Source organism: Bombina bombina, chromosome 3, assembly GCF_027579735.1.
Source record: "Bombina bombina isolate aBomBom1 chromosome 3, aBomBom1.pri, whole genome shotgun sequence".
Classification (NCBI taxonomy): Eukaryota; Metazoa; Chordata; class Amphibia; order Anura; family Bombinatoridae; genus Bombina; species Bombina bombina.
The window spans coordinates 757,637,286-757,657,375 of record NC_069501.1 but is presented as its reverse complement, the minus strand read 5'-3'; the positions used below and the strand labels follow the sequence as shown (position 1 = coordinate 757,657,375).

General features: G+C 39.0%; 2 protein-coding genes across 3 annotated transcripts in view; one reads left to right on the top strand and one right to left on the bottom strand.

Moving 5' to 3' along the window:
• LOC128653988 (cytochrome b-245 heavy chain) overlaps positions 1-19,703 on the top strand; it is a 171,023-nt gene extending 151,320 nt beyond the window's left edge. Inside the window, exons 12-13 of the mRNA XM_053707605.1 lie at positions 11,255-11,379; positions 19,234-19,703. Coding sequence (XP_053563580.1) covers positions 11,255-11,379; positions 19,234-19,360 — 252 coding nt within the window. The 3' untranslated portion in view covers positions 19,361-19,703. The remainder of the gene's footprint in view (positions 1-11,254; positions 11,380-19,233) is intronic.
• Positions 4,499-8,932, bottom strand: LOC128653990 (uncharacterized). Of its 2 annotated transcripts, none has more exons than XM_053707608.1 (2): positions 8,814-8,932; positions 4,499-5,234 (listed from the first exon to the last, which is right to left on the bottom strand). In XM_053707608.1, exons 1-2 carry the CDS (start codon positions 8,914-8,916, stop codon positions 4,579-4,581), a joined length of 759 nt encoding a protein of 252 aa, XP_053563583.1. In that variant the 5' UTR covers positions 8,917-8,932; the 3' UTR covers positions 4,499-4,578. The 2 variants fall into 2 exon arrangements, 1 of the variants encoding a protein (XP_053563583.1); XR_008401413.1 differs by lacking the exon at positions 4,499-5,234 and adding an exon at positions 6,187-6,308 and having other exon boundaries at positions 8,814-8,927.
• Positions 19,704-20,090: the final 387 nt, after the last annotated feature.

Genomic DNA, 20,090 nt, shown 5'->3' with positions numbered 1-20,090 from the left:
CTGTTTTGCTCATGCCAAATGGCCTATGTTGGCATGACGACACAAGAAGTAAGATTACGCATTCTCGAACATGCCAACAATAAAAAAAATGCCACGAGAGATGAACTAAATGGCAAAAAATTGACATTTGTCGCTAAACATTTTCAACAACACCATAATAGCAGTACAACATGTCTCAAATACACTGTTATTCAAAAAGTTTCCCTTGGCATCAGGGGCAGCGATGTGGAAAAAATTCACTGTTAAAGATGGAGTGCAGATGGATTTATTTATTAAATTCAGTAAAACCACATGGGATGAATGACTACAATAACTTTTTCACTTATTTGTAGTCACTTATAGATATTATCATTTTACCTTTTGTGACACAATCACCCTTTTCCCATTTTTTTATTATTATCATCATTTCCTCTCAGTATTATATTTCCCACTATTATATATCACCCTTTGTTATCACTCAGCATTATTTTCACCATTATTCTTCATTTCTCTTTTTTCGTCTTGCACCTATGCACATATGATTAATTTCTTATACATATCCCTCTTTTTCCCAATCACCTTTATGAATCTTATAAATGATACTATATTGTGATTGCAGACATTTACATATGTATTTTTTCTCTACCCCTCATTCTTTATTCTCACCTAACATTTTTTTTTAAGTCATAGTAACACTGTCATCATGTAGTATTTCCTGATACAGGGGGACTGTGTGATTAACAATTTCACGATGTACACCATATCCACTAGTTTAGACATAACACGCCTATCAGCACATTAATAAAATATCTTTAAATCAGATTATTTCATTATCACCATATCATCTGCCATTATAATATTGTATATAAATCAACATTACGATTACCCTGTTGTCCCATACCATACCAACCCTAACATACTGGCTAAATGGATAATTGTGATAGCAATGACCGTTTCCGTTCATACACAATCGTTAACATAATCATTACTTGCATCCAGATTTATGAATATCTGCAATGACACATCATTTGTGTAAAACATACATATTAATTATATTGTGACAACTGCTCGTTACTGATGTACCACATGTTGAATGTAAACAATGTTCATCCAGTCATTTTAGATCATGACACGTCACTAAGCCAGGATTGGCTAATGTGCGATGACTCACTTATACAAAATTGCTTTGAGGTGAAGCGCTGGACTTTCCCCCACTGGCCAATCTAATTATACTACCTCCTTCCTAGGTAGTCATATATCAAAGGAGTATACAGTTAAAAAGTTTAGATGGCGCTGTAATGAGCTGTGGGTTAATAAATATTGTTCTCTGTGAAATCTTTTGTGTGTGCAATTATTTTATCGCAATGTCACCTTAATTCTATACCTTTAAATTAATTCTTATAATTAATAACCTTTATAAATGAATATTCTAGATGCAGAAAAAGTTTTTTGCAAATATTTTATTAAACAAATCTCTCTGATACGTATACGTTATTTGAAAAACCATTCATTCAATTTGGCCCAAAACATCCATTCACCATTCAATGTCTTATAAACAATTGTCTCCAGTAAATATTATATCAAAAATTCTAAACAGATTAAAAACATCTATAAAAAAGGCAAAGTTCAAAATATCGAAGAAAATACAATATAATGCTCCTTTACCAATCTCCTATATACTAGTACTTAAAACCTTGGCAGAAACTCCTATACTTGATCAAATAATCAGAGCTTTCATTTAGCAGATTAGCAGTGATATATTACACAGTCTTGGAAGAATCCACATAGATATCTGCTGTGCTGCAGCTCTAATAATAACAGCTGTTAACGATTGTGAGGTTGTCAGCAATACTTAGATCGGTAAAGTTCAGTTCTCTGATCACCACCTCTCCACTGTCATAGGCACTTCCAGAGGAGTAAACCCTAATCACCTTGTGTGTTATAAACAGTACCTGTCCGATAGCGGATGTTTATACAAACATGGCGTCCCAAACGTTTCAAAGTTTGTGATTATCTCCAATCGTAATCTGTGCAGGGAACTCTGTGCTGTCACACATACACGGTCTCACCTGCTCTCCTTTGATTGTGTCGTCCGGCTGTTCCTCTCCGACTCAGAAGCGCTGCTCTCGATGCTTCTCCAGACACCGGATACCTTTTTCAAAATATCTTCACTTGCGCAAGTCTTGAATTGGTTAGTATCTTTACACAGCGTTCAGGAAAAACGTGATCTCTGCACTTCAGTACTAGGTACGCAGAGTCTGTGTGTATCGAGTTGATCCAGATTCTTATAATTTTAGAAGAGTATACAGTCTTGAAGATCTTGAAAAAGCCCAAACCTTAGGGGTGAAACACGTAGAAGGGGACTGTATACTCTTCCAAAATTATAAGAAGCTGAATCAACTCGATACACACGGACTCTGCGTACCTAGTACTGAAGTGCAGAGATCACGTTTTTCCTGAACGCTGTGTAAAGATACTAACCAATTCAAGACTTGCGCAAGTGAAGATATTTTGAAAAAGGTATCCGGTGTCTGGAGAAGCATCAAGAGCAGAGCTTCTGAGCCGGAGTGGAACAGCCGGACGACACAATCAAAGGAGAGCAGGTGAGAGCGTGTATGTGTGACAGCACAGAGTTCCCTGCACAGATTACGATTGGAGATAATCACAAACTTTGAAACGTTTGGGATGTCATGTTTGTATAAACATCCGCTATCGGACAGGTACTGTTTATAACACACAAGATGACTCACTTAACACCGCCCCATCATGAACACTTGTTCCCTGACGGGCTGGAAATACAGAATGGCAGCATCCTTTGACCAATCAAGACACGAATGACAATGTAGGGGAGGGATTTCTATACTATCAAATAGCTTGAAACAGTGGCGGCCCACAGCCCCTCTGAAGTAGCATTCTTGTGAAACACACATCAGAGGTCACCAGGAGAAGCTCTGTCTCTCCTTTTTTAAACTGCTTGCCTGATTCCATAATTTAACCTATATCGTTACCCATGATATTTACTCTCTGCCTGCTGCAGTACACACCACATATTTTATCAATATATTTGTGATTTCAGTGGAATCTTTGAGGTTCAAATGTTTTTAATATCACTTTGCTGGTATGAATGTTTTTGTGTATTAATAAAGATACAGTATCAATGCGTTTTATTAATAAGCAATACATTATCTTTTTGATACCTTTATGGATCAGTAGTCTTTAACCTCTCAACCCAGGACTGAGCTATCCTTTTTTAGTTGTATGCTCTTTTTACAATTATATGATTATTGTTTCTCCCCTTTGCACACACCCTGGGGCATAAAACCTCGAAATTATATCTACCTACACTAAATATTTCTATAGAATTTATTATAAGGTTCTTAAGCAGATTATTTGACTGTTCTTTCCCCCATCCTTTGTTTCTTTGTGACTTTACTATTGGTATTTTACATTTGCGGGGCTTAACTGTGTCGGCATTGGGCTGTATGTCTTGACCTTTAAAGTCGTCAATCCCCGGCCTTAATCTTATAACCATTATAAGTTAAAATAATAACATAAATAAAAGAGTTACACATAGCTTTGGTATAAAATTTGGCCGCAGCCATTTTATTAACAACACAATTTAAATATTGAGTAATAAATATTTTCAAACATTTTCAAACATTTTTCCACAGAACATACCTGATGTTCATAAATAACATTACTGACAAATAAAACATAAACCACAGCGGTGCTAGTTCCCAAACCCACAAAAACAAGATGGCCGTTATTCAACAACTGGACTCAGCTATATCCCTGTTGAGTCCGTCCAAGTACACCTAAACTTTAATAGGGAACCCCTTGCCCCTATAAAACCAGTTGTCCACTCACCCCATGGAGAGGCAACTACTTAAAATCCTCCAAATCACTTGGCCATATTGCGTACCATATTTGTCTGGGAACTAGCACCCCCGCCTTGCTGCGACAAACACGAACAAGGAAGGAAAACAAAGATTAGGGAGGGAGGGAGGGAGCACTTTCTAGAAAGGTTTGATAATTATTCTGATGACAGATTCTCCCGCTCTTTCTTTAAATGCGTAACAGCGCGTGCTAAGCCCGCCCCCTACAGTAAATAACCAATCACACCCAAGGCCTAATTCCTCCAACGGTCAAGTCCCCTTCCCGTTACTTCGAACTCCCAGGGGTTCCCTGACCTTTAAAGTCGTCAATCCCCGGCCTTAATCTTATAACCATTATAAGTTAAAATAATAACATAAATAAAAGAGTTACACATAGCTTTGGTATAAAATTTGGCCGCAGCCATTTTATTAACAACACAATTTAAATATTGAGTAATAAATATTTTCAAACATTTTCAAACATTTTTCCACAGAACATACCTGATGTTCATAAATAACATTACTGACAAATAAAACATAAACCACAGCGGTGCTAGTTCCCAAACCCACAAAAACAAGATGGCCGTTATTCAACAACTGGACTCAGCTATATCCCTGTTGAGTCCGTCCAAGTACACCTAAACTTTAATAGGGAACCCCTTGCCCCTATAAAACCAGTTGTCCACTCACCCCATGGAGAGGCAACTACTTAAAATCCTCCAAATCACTTGGCCATATTGCGTACCATATTTGTCTGGGAACTAGCACCCCCGCCACCGACTGGACTGACCGAACAGCCCAGTCCCGCCAAACCCAATATTTTTCCCAAAGCTTCTTTTATATCGAAAATAAATAGCTGCAGCCCAAATTGGTTAAAATGAACACCATCTTTTAAATAAAATTCCTCAGCCCCATCTACTTCAAAATCTGGGTGGAAAACTACGCCTCCCCCCAACCTCTTAACAAAAGAGCTAATTATTTTGTTAATTTTTTTACGACTCTTTTCTAGCCTATCATAATCCCTCGCTGATCTCCAAACCAACCTAGGAGTAATCTGTGACCAAATTATTTTGATTTCAGGATGAAGTTCCTTTATGTTGCCCAGATCTCTTTTGATTCTTCTAACTAGTTCCTTTTGAGGAATCATACCTAAATCATTTCCCCCCAAATGCACTATCAAAACCTGAGGACGAGGAAACATTCTGCCAAAATCTAGAAACAACGGAAAAAAGAGTTCCCAGCACATCCCCCTAATCCCAAACCATTTGACCTCCCATTGATCCACAGGACACCCAAGCTGAAGGCCGCCCATTTTCTTACTGGCCTCAGCATTGGCCCAGTATATAAACGAATGCCCCATCACCCATACGATCTTTACACCTAAAATAAGAGAAAAAGGAGTGTTCAGGATGATTACAACTCAAACATTCCAAAACATACATTCTATTCAATGTTTTTTTTTTTTTTTTTTTTTTTTTTTTTTTTTATATCCTTAAATCAGGCCTAACATAAGATTTATAACGACTTGAACCCCATCTACCAATCTTTTTAACTATATCCTCTCTGAGACCTAACATAGCGGCTTCAGTAGCAGCTCCAATCCGGAAAGAATGAGATCCAAACTCTAAAGGATTAAGACCCAATAAAACAATTGAACCTCTTAAAATGGCTCTAAATTGATATTGTGATAAAAAAGAACCGTCTGAATGAACCAACAAAGGGCCATCCTGCAAAGGCCGTATGGACCCATAAAGCATCATTACCTGACATGGACATATTTCACCACCACTAGGGAATAGCACTATGTTCTTGCCTTTCCCATATATGTCCGTTTTACTATTTCTCAGTAATATTTCTACTCTGTTATCATTCCATATTACATCTTCTTTTTGTAAACCACCTGACACTTTTTGCTAGGGCTTACCAATTCCGAAACTCTAAATGCCCCAAAAAAGGCCAATACAAAGGCCGTTCTAAATAATATTAATTCAAATCTTGATGCACAAATCTCTGCTAATACCACCCAAACTTTTTGAAGTAAAGAAAATGTAATAGGTCTTCTCTTATCTCTAACCTTTGTCTTTTTCTTCAAGCCTTTAAGAACCTGACGGACCCAAAAAACCTTTGTAACATCAGACAAACCTAATAAGCGAAATCTAAAAGCAAGGGCCGCCAATCTTCTTTCCATATTAGATGGTGACAAACCCACATTTCCCCAATGCCACATCCATTCCAATAAGCAACCAGTGACATCATCATACCCTTCTTTAATTTCAGATTGACATTACCACATTTCCCATTCCTTCCAAACTGATACATAGGACGTCCAAGTACCTGGAGCCAAAGATTTTTTAATTAATTCAGCCAATCCTCCGTCCCAAGCTTCCAAAGTTGGACGGGAAACGTCGCTCCAACTACGTCCGCCTGAGGCGCCAACTCTCGAAAGCGAGACCACTGTGAACGAGATAAAGAATCTGCTATCAAATTAAGCTTACCAGGGATATGTTTTGCCCTGACGAAAACATTCATACTTAAACATTTCAGGACTAGCACTCTTAATAAACGCAAAACTGGTAATGATGATGCAGATAAAGAATTAATAGCAGAAACAACACCCATATTATCTGTATGAAACAATATGGATTTATTCATCAAATCCACTTCCCACACAAACAGAGCCACCAGAATAGGAAATAGCTCAAGGAAAACTAGGTTCTTGGTTAAACCTAAATTGACCCACTCTTGAGGCCACACTTCAGCGCACCAATGCCCTTGAAAATAAGCCCCGAAACCAACACCCCCAGCTGCATCAGTTATCAAATCCAAATCAACATTAGAGACCCTAGCTTCCATGAATATTGCAACACCATTAAAATTTTTAAGGAATTCCAACCAAACTTTCAAATCATCCTTGTGACCTTTTTTAATCCTTACAAAATGATGAGGCTTACTAACACCAGACGTAGCCAATGACATTCTTCTAGAAAAAACTCTACCAATAGGAATGATTCTGCAAGCAAAATTCAACTTTCCAAGTAAAGATTGCATTTTTCTCAAAGTCACCTTACGGACCGCCAAAAATTGCTGAATCATTTCTGACAAATCCACAATCTTTTCCAGAGGTAGCCTACATTCCATACTTTCAGAATCTATTGTAATACCCAGAAATTTAAGGGCCGTAACTGGACCCTCAGATTTTTCCATTGCAATAGGAACCCCAAAATCAGATGCCATTGAATAAAAACAATCCCTTAATTTCAAACAAACGTCCGAATCATGGGGACCAACAAAAAGAAAATCATCCAGATAATGAACTACTGACGAAAATCCAGACCTGAATTTAACAACCCATTCCAAAAATGAACTAAAGCATTCAAACAGAGAACAAGAAATAGAACAACCCATCGGGAGACATAAGTCAATGTAGAGAAAACCCTCAAAACAACAACCCAGCAAATAATGTGAAGAAGGATGAACTGGAAGTAACCGAAAAGCCGCCTCAATATCTATTTTAGCCATTAAAGCGAATTGCCCAGCCTCTCTAACCAACTTAACCGCCATGTCAAATGATGTATAAGACACAGACGATAATTCATCCGGAATATCATCATTAACAGATCCACCTTTTGGAAATGAGTGGTGAATTAAACGAAATTTACCAGGCTCTTTCTTAGGAACCACTCCTAAAGGAGAAATACGCAAATGGGGGATAGGAGATATTTTAAAAGGACCTGCCATTCGACCCAAAGAAACCTCCTTCTCAAGCTTACTCCTAACAACCTCAGGCCATTCCCTAGCAGACTTAAGGTTACCCCTGTAATGAACAACGCCTCCAGAAGATGGAATTCTGAAACCAAACTCAAAACCATGTAGCAACAACAAGGCCTTATCACCACAACCTTTCTGTTTAGCGTAAAGTACGAGCCACAGCTCCATCCCGCTTAGCCTCACCGGAGTTAATCCCTTTTTCAGGGAGCTCCTGTGTTCCTCCCAATTTGTTCTTTTTGAAACACTTACTGGAAGGGTGGGATCCACCACACCCAGAACATTTGTGTCTGAATTTACATGATGCTCCCCATTTACAGAACTTTTCATTGAAAGCAAAACAGAAACCTTTTTTGGCTGTTGCCGACGAACCGTTTTGAAGAGATCCGCCGGCACTCCCTCGAAAGGGCTGCGAAGACCTTAACGGAGTCATCACTTTTAGCCATAGACCCATATCACGATCATCCCATTTCATTTCAGGCTTAACCGACAAACGTTGTCTAAATTGTTCATCATAATACCACCAAGCCATACCACCATATGTTCTCTGAGCAGCTGCAATTTCATCTAAATAACAAAAGAGGGCCGCTCCTTGATCAGGGAACTTAACAGCAAATACACTAGCATAAATAACAAAAGCCTGGAACCAGTTAGTAAATGTTTTTGGTAATTTTCTGTAACGTCTTTTCCTTTCCTCCTCTTCCTTCTTGGCCGAATCCTTTTTTGAATCTTCAGGTATCTCAAAAGACTGATCAAGAGGAAGGAGGGAAAATAATTCAATAAAATCTCTCTTGTATATCTTTTCTCTTAACTCTACCGTCAAATGCATGCCCAAAGGCCCAATAGAACACAAACAAGACCTGGCCAAAGCCGTGTCAGCAATCTTCAGCTCAGGACCCCCATCCGTTTTGTTATCAACATTAGTCCCCTTTTGCTGAGATAAACCGACCATTTGAGATTGAGGTACTGACCCTACATCCTTTATTCCCTCACCACCAATCCCTAATACCCTATTTTGGTTAACCAATTCTGTGGGAACCCATGAATTGGCGACTCCCCCCGTGACTTTTGCTCCTTCTAATTTGGCTAACAAGTCCCTTAAACCTGCTACAACAGTTATAGATAAGGGATCAGCATGCACACCAACTGTATCAACCCCCACATTCAGATTCACAACACCAGATCCCTCATTACCTGTACTCGGGTCCTGAGGCACTGCAGACTGAATCCTTTGAGATGCAGCCGTAACCTTCTCTGTATTCTGGAAACCAGTAGCCCTGGGATCCGTGTTAGTCATTAATTGCTGCCCTTTTTCCGTCTGTAAAAAAGAAACATGTGACAAACCCCCAGAAGGTGCCCAAATTCCAATGCCCCTACTAGCTGTAGACATACCCAACCTACTATCCACTGAAACACCCTTACCCTTCTTAGCTGATGGGACCTCAAACCCTTCTCCCCTTAAATCCCCATACCTCTTGCGTTGTCTACCTCTACCTTGTATTCTCCCAATCCCAGACCTGTTTGGACGTTGAACAGAGTTAACCGAGCTATGAAATGTATTATTAATACTCTGACCCATCATGCCCTGAAGACCAAAATTAAAATTGTTGGCCGTACTCACCCTTGTTTCTTCTCCCTTTGCATTAAAACGTTCCACCCCTGGAACGCCGTCCTCAATATCCAGCCTGATATTTTCCGTCCAAGATTCCTGAAGGCCATAAGCCTCCCCACTTAGGTCGTCATTTCCCACCATTAAAAGACCCTGAGAATTCTCAGGCCGTGACCCAGTTTCATTCCCATCTAAAAGAAAAACATCATTAGTGACAGGTAAATTTTTAATTACTTCAACATTCCTATCCCTCAAATTTCTTAACTCGCCCTTTAAAACTGGATCACCCGTGACCCTGACAGACGTATTAAACTGGCTAATAGTGTTAACTACATTGGGAGAAGGAGGAATAAAATCCTCCTCAGGAGAATCTAAATATAAATCTAATTCTACCACACCGTTATCAACCTCGGTATCATGATGACTATCGCTGGCTTCAGGCCTTTCCACCCTCTCGTCTAACACCCGATAAGCCTGATTTTCCGTATTATTGCAAGGTCTTAAAAACTGAGCCGACTTAGAAACATTATGTAACTGTTCTGAAACTGCCTGAGGTATTTCAATCGGCCCTGATACAATCAAACCCTCACCTTTCTTTTTCATTAAGGCGCTACCTAAACTACATATACTCGCTTGTTCATTACCCTCACACAGAGAAATAGGCCTCGGCAGGCCGTCACTTTTACTAGCTTGCTTTTTCCCTCTAATTACTACTTTCTGGCCTAAATTGGCCGTCTTACCCTTAGGCAAAGAATCACCCTTCATTACAGGCTCAGTGAATTGTTCCGTAATGGAACAAGTGCTCCCGGACTGCGTCACATTATCAGCAAACTCCGCTCCGGTCTGCCGACTTCCGGAGCTCGAACTTGACTTCTTCCTCACAGACGCCTTTAACCCCGGACTGGGGCTGGATTTTCTCCGACCGCTATTACCCCCTTCAGCATCAGAACGAACTGGAGGCCTCGAACGCCTCGATGTTTTCGGAGCCACCTCAACGATATCCACTCTGGGTTCGACGACCGGGCTAAGCAATGGACGTAATTTTTCTTCGAGCCAGGTAGGGCCCATTTTTGCAGCTTCCAACTTAAGTTGGTCAAAAATCGCATCAAAATGCGACATCGCAGAATTACTAACTGACAAGCACAGCACTTTCTAGAAAGGTTTGATAATTATTCTGATGACAGATTCTCCCGCTCTTTCTTTAAATGCGTAACAGCGCGTGCTAAGCCCGCCCCCTACAGTAAATAACCAATCACACCCAAGGCCTAATTCCTCCAACGGTCAAGTCCCCTTCCCGTTACTTCGAACTCCCAGGGGTTCCCAGAACGCTTTAATCATATGTGCATTGAGAAAATAGAGCTTAGCCGTAGGTGGCTGGAGGTGCTCAGCTCAACATAAACTCATGGTCAAATAAAGGTACTTGCAGCATGACATTTTTTATACTTCATAACCAAAAGTTCCCTTTATTTATAGCACTGGTTAGTCTTAGTGTTTAAAAAATGCAATTATTTACCATCACATTAAGTACTCCACTACTTGCAGACCATCGTATTTGTGTCCTCTCAACTTAGCGCACTATTAGCTCACTGTGCGCTGCCATAGAAGTCTATTATGTTAGGGATTTAATGCTATCTGGCATGAAGATGTTAACAAGCCCTAGACTACAATTCGAACAATAAAAAAAGCTTTGTGCTTGTAATATGAGCACAAAAATAGAAGATCTGCTTATTATGCTCAATTGATGTCAAGACACACGAAACGCATAAGGGGACTTCTGTTCACTTGATGGGGAGTACTTTTGTCCTGTGTACTACTACATGATAAAATCTCAACTGACGTTTGCACATAGCTTGAGTGCTGTTTCTTGTTTTGTTCTAATATTTTTGGTCTCCATTTGTAATCTAGCCCATTGTGATTCAGTTTTCTGTATTCATCCCAGCTGAATTAATGTATTTGCACTGTATTTGTACTTGCTAGAGTAATAGTGTTGTGAGAATAACTGTGTTATTGGTATGGTAATCCTTAGGCCACTGCATTTACTCTGCACCATGATGAAGACAAAGATGTAATCACTGGACTGAAGCAGAAAACCTTGTATGGAAGACCAAACTGGGAAAATGAGTTTAAAACTATTGCAAGCGCACACCCAAGGTAAAGAATTATTCTGTAATGTTATTGTGATTACCTATTCATTATAATTGGGTATTCAGCTTAAAGGGACATGGAAGTCAAATGAAACTTCATGATTTAGATAGAGCCTCCAATTTGTAAAAAAAAATATGCAATTTTCATCTTTGAAACTTAGCTTCTTTCCATGAGAGCATATCTAGATATGTTCTGGAATGTGCACATACATTGAGCAATATTTATGTAAAATTGTTTCAATGTTGCAAATACTGCTGTCATATAGGGAATTAGACACGTGCATGCCCCTGAGCAAACTTCAGTATGCTAAGTTACAACAAAGTATACCAGAAGAAAGAGATACATTTCATATTAGAATTACATTGAATTTAAAGGGCAAGTCAACTCAAAATAATTTCTTACTTATACAGATATTGTTTCTAATTATTAATATAACAAACTGTAGGCCAATTGTGATAAATGCATATTGTGCAAGTAAAAATACTTACAAGTTGTCCCTCGGCCGTTTTGAAATGGCCGCCTGCCCCCTCCTCTCTATTTCTTCAGCCCCCGTCTTCCTCATCTGCCAGTGAATGTAAGTTTTCGATTCTCCAAATTGGTGACACTATGGTTGAGAATCACTGGCTTTAATATTGAATATTTTAAGATAAAAGTATTATACCGGCCATTATCAGCAGATCTCTCTAGGATTGTCACCTCCTGCATCAAATGGGCAGTGTGGGATTCTCAACCATAGTGTCAAACCAATTTGGGGTGTAAATAAATGCTCATAGCCTATGACAGAATGCAGCAAGAACATATTGACAATTTACAGAACAGGGCTTTATTTTTTTTCAACCTCGCTGAGGACTACAGGGTTAACAGCACATCAGCTCTTCTCACTGCAATATAAGACACTGCATTTAAAAAAAACAAATAAAGTAAGTTTCACCCAAAACTAAGCGTGCTGTGCTCACACGCTCTTTAACCCAATTCTACCCTCTGGCTAAGTAAGAGAAAGACAATTAGGCCTAGATTTGGAGTTTTGTCGGTAAAGACCCGCGTAGCTAACGCTGGCTTTTTTCTGGCCGCACCATAAAAATAACTCTGGTATTGAGAGTCCACATAAAGGCTGCGTTAGGCTCCAAAAGCGTAGAGCATATTTAACGCAGCTTCAACTCTCGATACCAGAGTTGCTTACGCAAGCGGCCAACCTCAAAAACGTGCTTGTGCACGATTCTCCCATAGAAAACAATGGGGCTGTTTGAGCTGAAAAAAAACCTAACACCTGCAAAAAAGCCGCGTTCAGCTCCTAACGCAGCCCCATTGTTTGCTATGCGGAAACACTTCCTACATCTGCACCTAACACTCTAACATGTACCCCGAGTCTAAACACCCCTAACTTTACACTTATTAACCCCTATTCTGCCGCCCCTGCTATCGCTGACCCCTGCATATTATTATTAACCCCTAATCTGCCGCTCCGTAAACCGCCGCTACTTTCATTATCCCTATGTACCCCTAATCTGCTGCCCTAACACTGCCGACCCCTATATTATATTTATTAATCCCTAATCTGCCCCCCACAACGTCGCCTCCACCTGCCTACACTTATTAACCCCTAATCTGCCGACCGGACCGCACCGCTATTATTATAAAGTTATTAACCCCTAATCCGCCTCACTAACCCTATAATAAATAGTATTAACCCCTAATCTGCCCTCCCTAACATCGCCGACACCTAACTTCAAACATTAACCCCTAATCTGCCGACTGGAGCTCACCGCTATTCTAATAAATGTATTAACCCCTAAAGCTAAGTCTAACCCTAACACTAACACCCCCCTAAATTAAATATAATTTAAATCTAACGAAATTAATTAACTCTTATTAAATAAATTATTCCTATTTAAAGCTAAATACTTACCTGTAAAATAAATCCTAATATAGCTACAATATAAATTATAATTATATTATAGCTATTTTAGGATTTATATTTATTTGACAGGTAACTTTTTATTTATTTTAACCAGGTACAATAGCTATTAAATAGTTAAGAACTATTTAATAGCTACAATAGTTAAAATAATTACAAAATTACCTGTAAAATAAATCCTAACCTAAGTTACAATTAAACCTAACACTACACTATCAATAAATTAATTAAATAAACTACCTACAATTACCTACAATTAACCTAACACTACACTATCAATAAATTAATTAAATACAATTCCTACAAATAAATACAATTAAATAAACTAGCTAAAGTACAAAAAATAAAAAAGAACTAAGTTACCAAAAATAAAAAAATATTTACAAACATAATAAAAATATTACAACAATTTTAAACTAATTACACCTACTCTAAGCCCCCTAATAAAATAACAAAGCCCCCCAAAATAAAAAAATGCCCTACCCTATTCTAAATTACTAAAGTTCAAAGCTCTTTTACCTTACCAGCCCTGAACAGGGCCCTTTGCGGGGCATGCCCCAAGAAGTTCAGCTCTTTTGCCTGTAAAAAAAAACATACAATACCCAAGCCCCCCAACATTACAACCCACCACCCACATACCCCTAATCTAACCCAAACCCCCCTTAAATAAACCTAACACTAAGCCCCTGAAGATCTTCCTACCTTGTCTTCACCTCACCGGGTTCAACGATCTGTCCAGAAGAGCTCCTCCGATGTCCTGATCCAAGCCCAAGCTGGGGGCTGAAGAGGTCCATGATCCGGCTGAAGTCTTCATCCAAGCGGGGCAGAAGAGGTCTTCCATCCAATTGAAGTCTTCATCCAAGCGGGATCTTCTATGGTCATCCATCCGGAGCGGAGCGGCAGGATCCTGAAGACCTCCGACGCGGAACATCCATCCTGGCCGACGACTGAACGACGAATGACGGTTCCTTTAAATGACGTCATCCAAGATGGCATCCCTCGAATTCCGATTGGCTGATAGGATTCTATCAGCCAATCGGAATTAAGGTAGGAATATTCTGATTGGCTGATGGAGTCAGCCAATCAGAATCAAGTTCAATCCGATTGGCTGATCCGATCAGCCAATCAGATTGAGCTCGCATTCTATTGGCTGATCGGAACAGCCAATAGAATGCGAGCTCAATCTGATTGGCTGATTGGATCAGCCAATCGGATTGAACTTGATTCTGATTGGCTGATTCCATCAGCCAATCAGAATATTCCTACCTTAATTCCGATTGGCTGATAGAATCCTATCAGCCAATCGGAATTCGAGGGACGCCATCTTGGATGACGTCATTTAAAGGAACCGTCATTCGTCGGCCAGGATGGATGTTCCGCGTCGGAGGTCTTCAGGATCCTGCCGCTCCGCTCCGGATGGATGACCATAGAAGATCCCGCTTGGATGAAGACTTCAATCGGATGGAAGACCTCTTCTGCCCCGCTTGGATGAAGACTTCAGCCGGATCATGGACCTCTTCAGCCCCCCGCTTGGGCTTGGATCAGGACATCGGAGGAGCTCTTCTGGACAGATCGGTGAACCCTGTGAGGTAGGAAGATCTTCAGGGGCTTAGTGTTAGGTTTATTTAAGGGGGGTTTGGGTTAGATTAGGGGTATGTGGGTGGTGGGTTGTAATGTTGGGGGGCTTGGGTATTGTATGTTTTTTTTTACAGGCAAAAGAGCTGAACTTCTTGGGGCATGCCCCGCAAAGGGCCCTGTTCAGGGCTGGTAAGTTAAAAGAGCTTTGAACTTTAGTAATTTAGAATAGGGTAGGGCATTTTTTTAGGGGGCTTAGAGTAGGTGTAATTAGTTTAAAATTGTTGTAATATTTTTATTATGTTTGTAAATATTTTTTTATTTTTTGTAACTTAGTTCTTTTTTATTTTTTGTACTTTAGCTAGTTTATTTAATTGTATTTATTTGTAGGAATTGTATTTAATTAATTTATTGATAGTGTAGTGTTAGGTTAATTGTAGGTAATTGTAGGTAGTTTATTTAATTAATTTATTGATAGTGTAGTGTTAGGTTTAATTGTAACGTAGGTTAGGATTTATTTTACAGGTAATTTTGTAATTATTTTAACTATTTTAGCTATTAAATAGTTCTTAACTATTTAATAGCTATTGTACCTGGTTAAAATAAATACAAAGTTACCTGTAAAATAAATATTAATCCTAAAATAGCTATAATATAATTATAATTTATATTGTAGCTATATTAGGATTTATTTTACAGGTAAGTATTTAGCTTTAAATAGGAATAATTTATTTAATAAGAGTTAATTTATTTCGTTAGATTTAAATTATATTTAACTTAGGGGGGTGTTAGTGTTAGGCTTAGACTTAGCTTTAGGGGTTAATACATTTATTAGAATAGCGGTGAGCTCCAGTCGGCAGATTAGGGGTTAATGTTTGAAGTTAGGTGTCGGCGATGTTAGGGAGGGCAGATTAGGGGTTAATACTATTTATTATAGGGTTAGTGAGGCGGATTAGGGGTTAATAACTTTATAATAATAGCGGTGCGGTCCGCTCGGCAGATTAGGGGTTAATAAGTGTAGGCAGGTGGAGGCGACGTTGAGGGGGGCAGATTAGGGGTTAATAAATATAATATAGGGGTCGGCGGTGTTAGGGGCAGCAGATTAGGGGTACATAAGTATAACGTAGGTGGCGGCGCTTTGCGGTCGGCAGATTAGGGGTTAATTATTGTAGGTAGCTGGCTGCGACGTTGTGGGGGGCTGGTTAGGGGTTAATAAATATAATATATGGGTCGGCGGTGTTAGGGGCAGCAGATTTGGGGTACATAAGTATAACGTAGGTGGCGGTCGGCAGATTAGGGGTTAAAAAAATGTAATCGAGTGTCGGCGATGTGGGGGGACCTCGGTTTAGGGGTACATAGGTAGTTTATGGGTGTTAGTGTACTTTAGAGTACAGTAGTTAAGAGCTTTATAAACCGGCGTTAGCCCAAAAAGCTCTTAACTACTGACTTTTTTCCTGCGGCTGGAGTTTTGTCGTTAGATGTCTAACGCTCACTTCAGACACGACTCTAAATACCGGAGTTAGAAAGATCCCATTGAAAAGATAGGATACGCAATTGACGTAAGGGGATCTGCGGTATGGAAAAGTCGCGGCTGAAAAGTGAGCGTTAGACCCTTTTTTGAGTGACTCCAAATACCGGAGGTAGCCTAAAACCAGCGTTAGGAGCCTCTAACGCTGGTTTTCACGGCTAACGCCAAACTCCAAATCTAGGCCTTAGAGAATTGCTGCTTAAATCTAAATTTTGTGAGCAGAGAAGACGCAGATCCCCACATGAAACTGAGTGGTTATTTATAGTCCCTGATGAAAAAGACTCCCTGCAATCAAATCACGCATTGCACATGCGTGAAGCACATTACAATTTTTACTTGCACAATATGTATTTATCAAAATTGTACTACAGTTTGTTATATTAATAATAAAAAACGTTATCTGTATAAGTAAGAATTTTTTTTGGGTTGACTTGCCCTTTAAAATATAAAAAAGAATATTAAACACTAAATAAATGCTAGCCAGAATGATGCCTTCATATCAGTAATATGAGAGTAATACACAAATGTATTTTTATTTTATTATATTAGTTGTTTAAATATGGAAAAAACAAATATTTAGTGGCCAGAAAGCAATTTGTGCTACCATGTTGTAACCTAGGTTTCCTTTTCTGCTGAGTCCAATTAGGGACAGGTAAAAATGGGTCACTAGAGTATGCGATCAGGAAAAGAAGACAAAATAAATAATCGAAGTATGCTGCAATGTTCCTTTGCTGCAATTAATTAAACAGTTTCTATTACAATCTCAAGGTGTTATGCCCCTTTAAATGGTTTTAGCTGAATGGTTTTATCTTCCAGCTTTTGTCTGTTTTGAACTGTTTGTAGTAAGATAGTATGGGTTGTAGCTCTACTTCATTGTGAAAATATATTTCTGTTCTTCCTTCTCAGTGTAGGTTTCAGTTACTTGAAGGCCATCCTACAGTAGTGTGAGTCTAGTTGTGCCTCTTGACAGCAGGCCCCTGGCACCCAAATGTATCCTTGCTTGAGATACTGCCTGATTATTATTATAATCATTTATTTCTATAGTGCCACAAAATTCTGTAGTGCTGGGTACAGAGATAGGGGTATACAATGACAAGGATTTGTGATAAGATACAAAAAGATAACAGACTAAACAACCTAGTACAGGAGGAAGAGGGCCCAGCTCCGGAGAGCTCACAGACTACAGGATGAGGGTGCAGAGACATAAGGTTGGGGTAGATTGTCACGTCGGTTGTAGTTGCAGCAGTGAGTCAGGCATATCATGCATTAATTTGGTTCAGATGAAGGATGGAGGAGAGATGGTAAGCCTCTCTGAATAGGTGGGTTTTCAAGGAGCGTCTGAAGCTGAAGCTATACAAGGTTGGAGACAGTCTTATAGAGTGGGGTAGAGAGTTCCAGAGGACAGGAGCAGCACGTGCGAAGTCTTGAAAACGGGAGTAGGAGGTAGATATAACAGGAGTAGATAGACGTAGGTCAGAGGTTAATCGAAGAGGACAGGATGGGGAATATTTGGAGATAAGAGAGGAAATGTAATTGGGAGTTAGACTGTTGAGTGCTTTTTAAGTTAGGGTAAATACTTTAAATTGTATTCTACAGTGTATGGGGAGCCGGTGTAAAGACAGGCAGAGTGGAGCAGCTGATGTAGATCGGTTACTTAGGTGGATGAGTCAAGCTGAAGCATTCATAATAGATTGGAGGAAGGAGAGGCGGTGTTTTGGAAAGCCATTTAGAAGTAGATTGCAATAATCAATGCGTGACAAAATGACAAAAATTTATTAGTATTTTTGTAGTTTTTTTTGAGTAAGGAAGGAGCGAATTCTGGAAATGTTGCCTAGGTGTGCTCGGCAGGATTTGGTAAGCGCTTGTATATGTGGGGTGAATGTGAGTTATGAGTCAAGTTTGCCTGATGCTATAAACTAATGGGGTCTTGGAGAAAAAAAAAATCTTACAGATTTCTGTTCAGATTTCAGTTGAGAGTTTGTGTTTTTTTCTTTGCAAACCTATCACAGTGGGGGTTTTGTGTGTTTTTGCTTTCTTTAACAAGTCTACAGTTTTCTTTCAGACATATGAATACTCTATTTCACATGGCTGTGTTAGGCACTGCAAAATAGTGTCTCTACCTGTAAACTAGGAGAGCCCTGTGCCTGCCCTGTCTAATAGTGATGGCATTAATAACACACAGCTTAATATGTAATAGCTTAAAGGGACTTTTGTGATTCAGACAGAGAATTTAAAAAAAAAAGTTTCTGATTGACTTCTATTATCAAATATGCTTTGTTACCCATCTTTGTTGAAGAGATACCTAGGTAGGTGTCAGGAGCACATTGCAGGAAATAGTGCTCTTGCAGCTGGATAACATTCTTGCAACAATGTTGCCATATAGGGCTCCAGACACGTGCGTGCTCCTGAGCTTACATCCCTGTTGTTTCAACAAAAGATACCAAGAGAATGAAGAAAATTTGATAATAAAAGTAAATTAGAAAGTTGTTTAAAATGGTATGTTCTATCTAAATCATGAAAGAAAAAGAAATTGTGTTTTTTATGTCCCCTTTAATTAAAATGTTTCTACATCACACTCAGCATTTGCCACACAAACATTTGCTGTTACTCTTGACTCTCTCTTTTCCTTAATAATGATGATATACATTGTTTATTAAAATGCTGGTGAATAAGCTGTAAAATGGTAATGAACACAAATTACCATATTCCATAAAATCATTGGCTTCTCTCTCTCAATCATTGCACTGATTTGCATATAGATCATTTAACAGACATAAATACTTCTGTATAAGTACATTTTCTTATTATGTGTATGCTTAGAAAAGATATTTGTTTTTTCAAGCTCCAGGATTGGTGTCTTCCTTTGTGGCCCCGAAAGCCTAGCAGAAACTCTCAGTAAGGAAAGCATTGCAAACTCCAATGCAGATCCCAGAGGAGTCCACTTCATCTTCAATAAAGAAAACTTCTAATATTTGAAATTCTCAAAATGTGTTAACAGAAACATCTGTTTTACATTTGCTCTGCTTTGCATATATACAATGTACATTTTAAGCTTATTTTTAGTTAGATAGTTGAATACTTTTATTGCACTATTTCCCTTGAGGTATCTGTAACTAATAAATGTAAGTACTAGTGATTTTTTAGTGCTTATTGGTAGTAAATGTAATAGTAAATGAAAGCAGTTGTAATTAGTAAAGTAAGTTTTTACTCATGCTTGTATCTAGTATATGATATAGCCTATTGCACTTATAAAGATGCCTTGAGACGTATTATGTTTAAATATCTATTAAATAAATAGGAGTCCTGCCTTCAGATGGATGCAGCTGTATGATTTATGTAAAGGGTCAGGGGATTGTGGCCATACATTTCTATTGGCCTAAGCTCACAATGTATTACTCCTCTAGGTTACACCCATTTTCTTTATGAATCGCAGAGCTGCCTGTGAAGTGAGGTCTAGGTATAGAAGCTGAACTGACATTAGTTTTATTTTATCTAGCCCATTCACTAGCATTACAGTAATAGTCCCAATCAATTGCACGCTTGTTTGCTTATTTAAGCCTGCAACTGATACTTATGAAGCCATGGTTTAAACTGCTGATTAATAAACCCTATCTGCCAACTTAGAGTTGACAGATGAATATCACCCCAGATTCATTCGACCAGTAATTGACAATCTGTACTGTTACACAATTGGTTGCT

Excerpts from the sequence above, each read along its gene's own strand:
- LOC128653990 (XM_053707608.1), bottom strand. The coding sequence starts at position 8,916 with ATGACTAACACGGATCCCAGGGCTACTGGTTTCCAGAATACAGAGAAG. Across the intron at positions 5,235-8,813 it reads GCCTCAGGACCCGAGTACAG|GTGTAAAGATCGTATGGGTG; the intron begins GTAATGAGGGAT and ends CTCTTATTTTAG.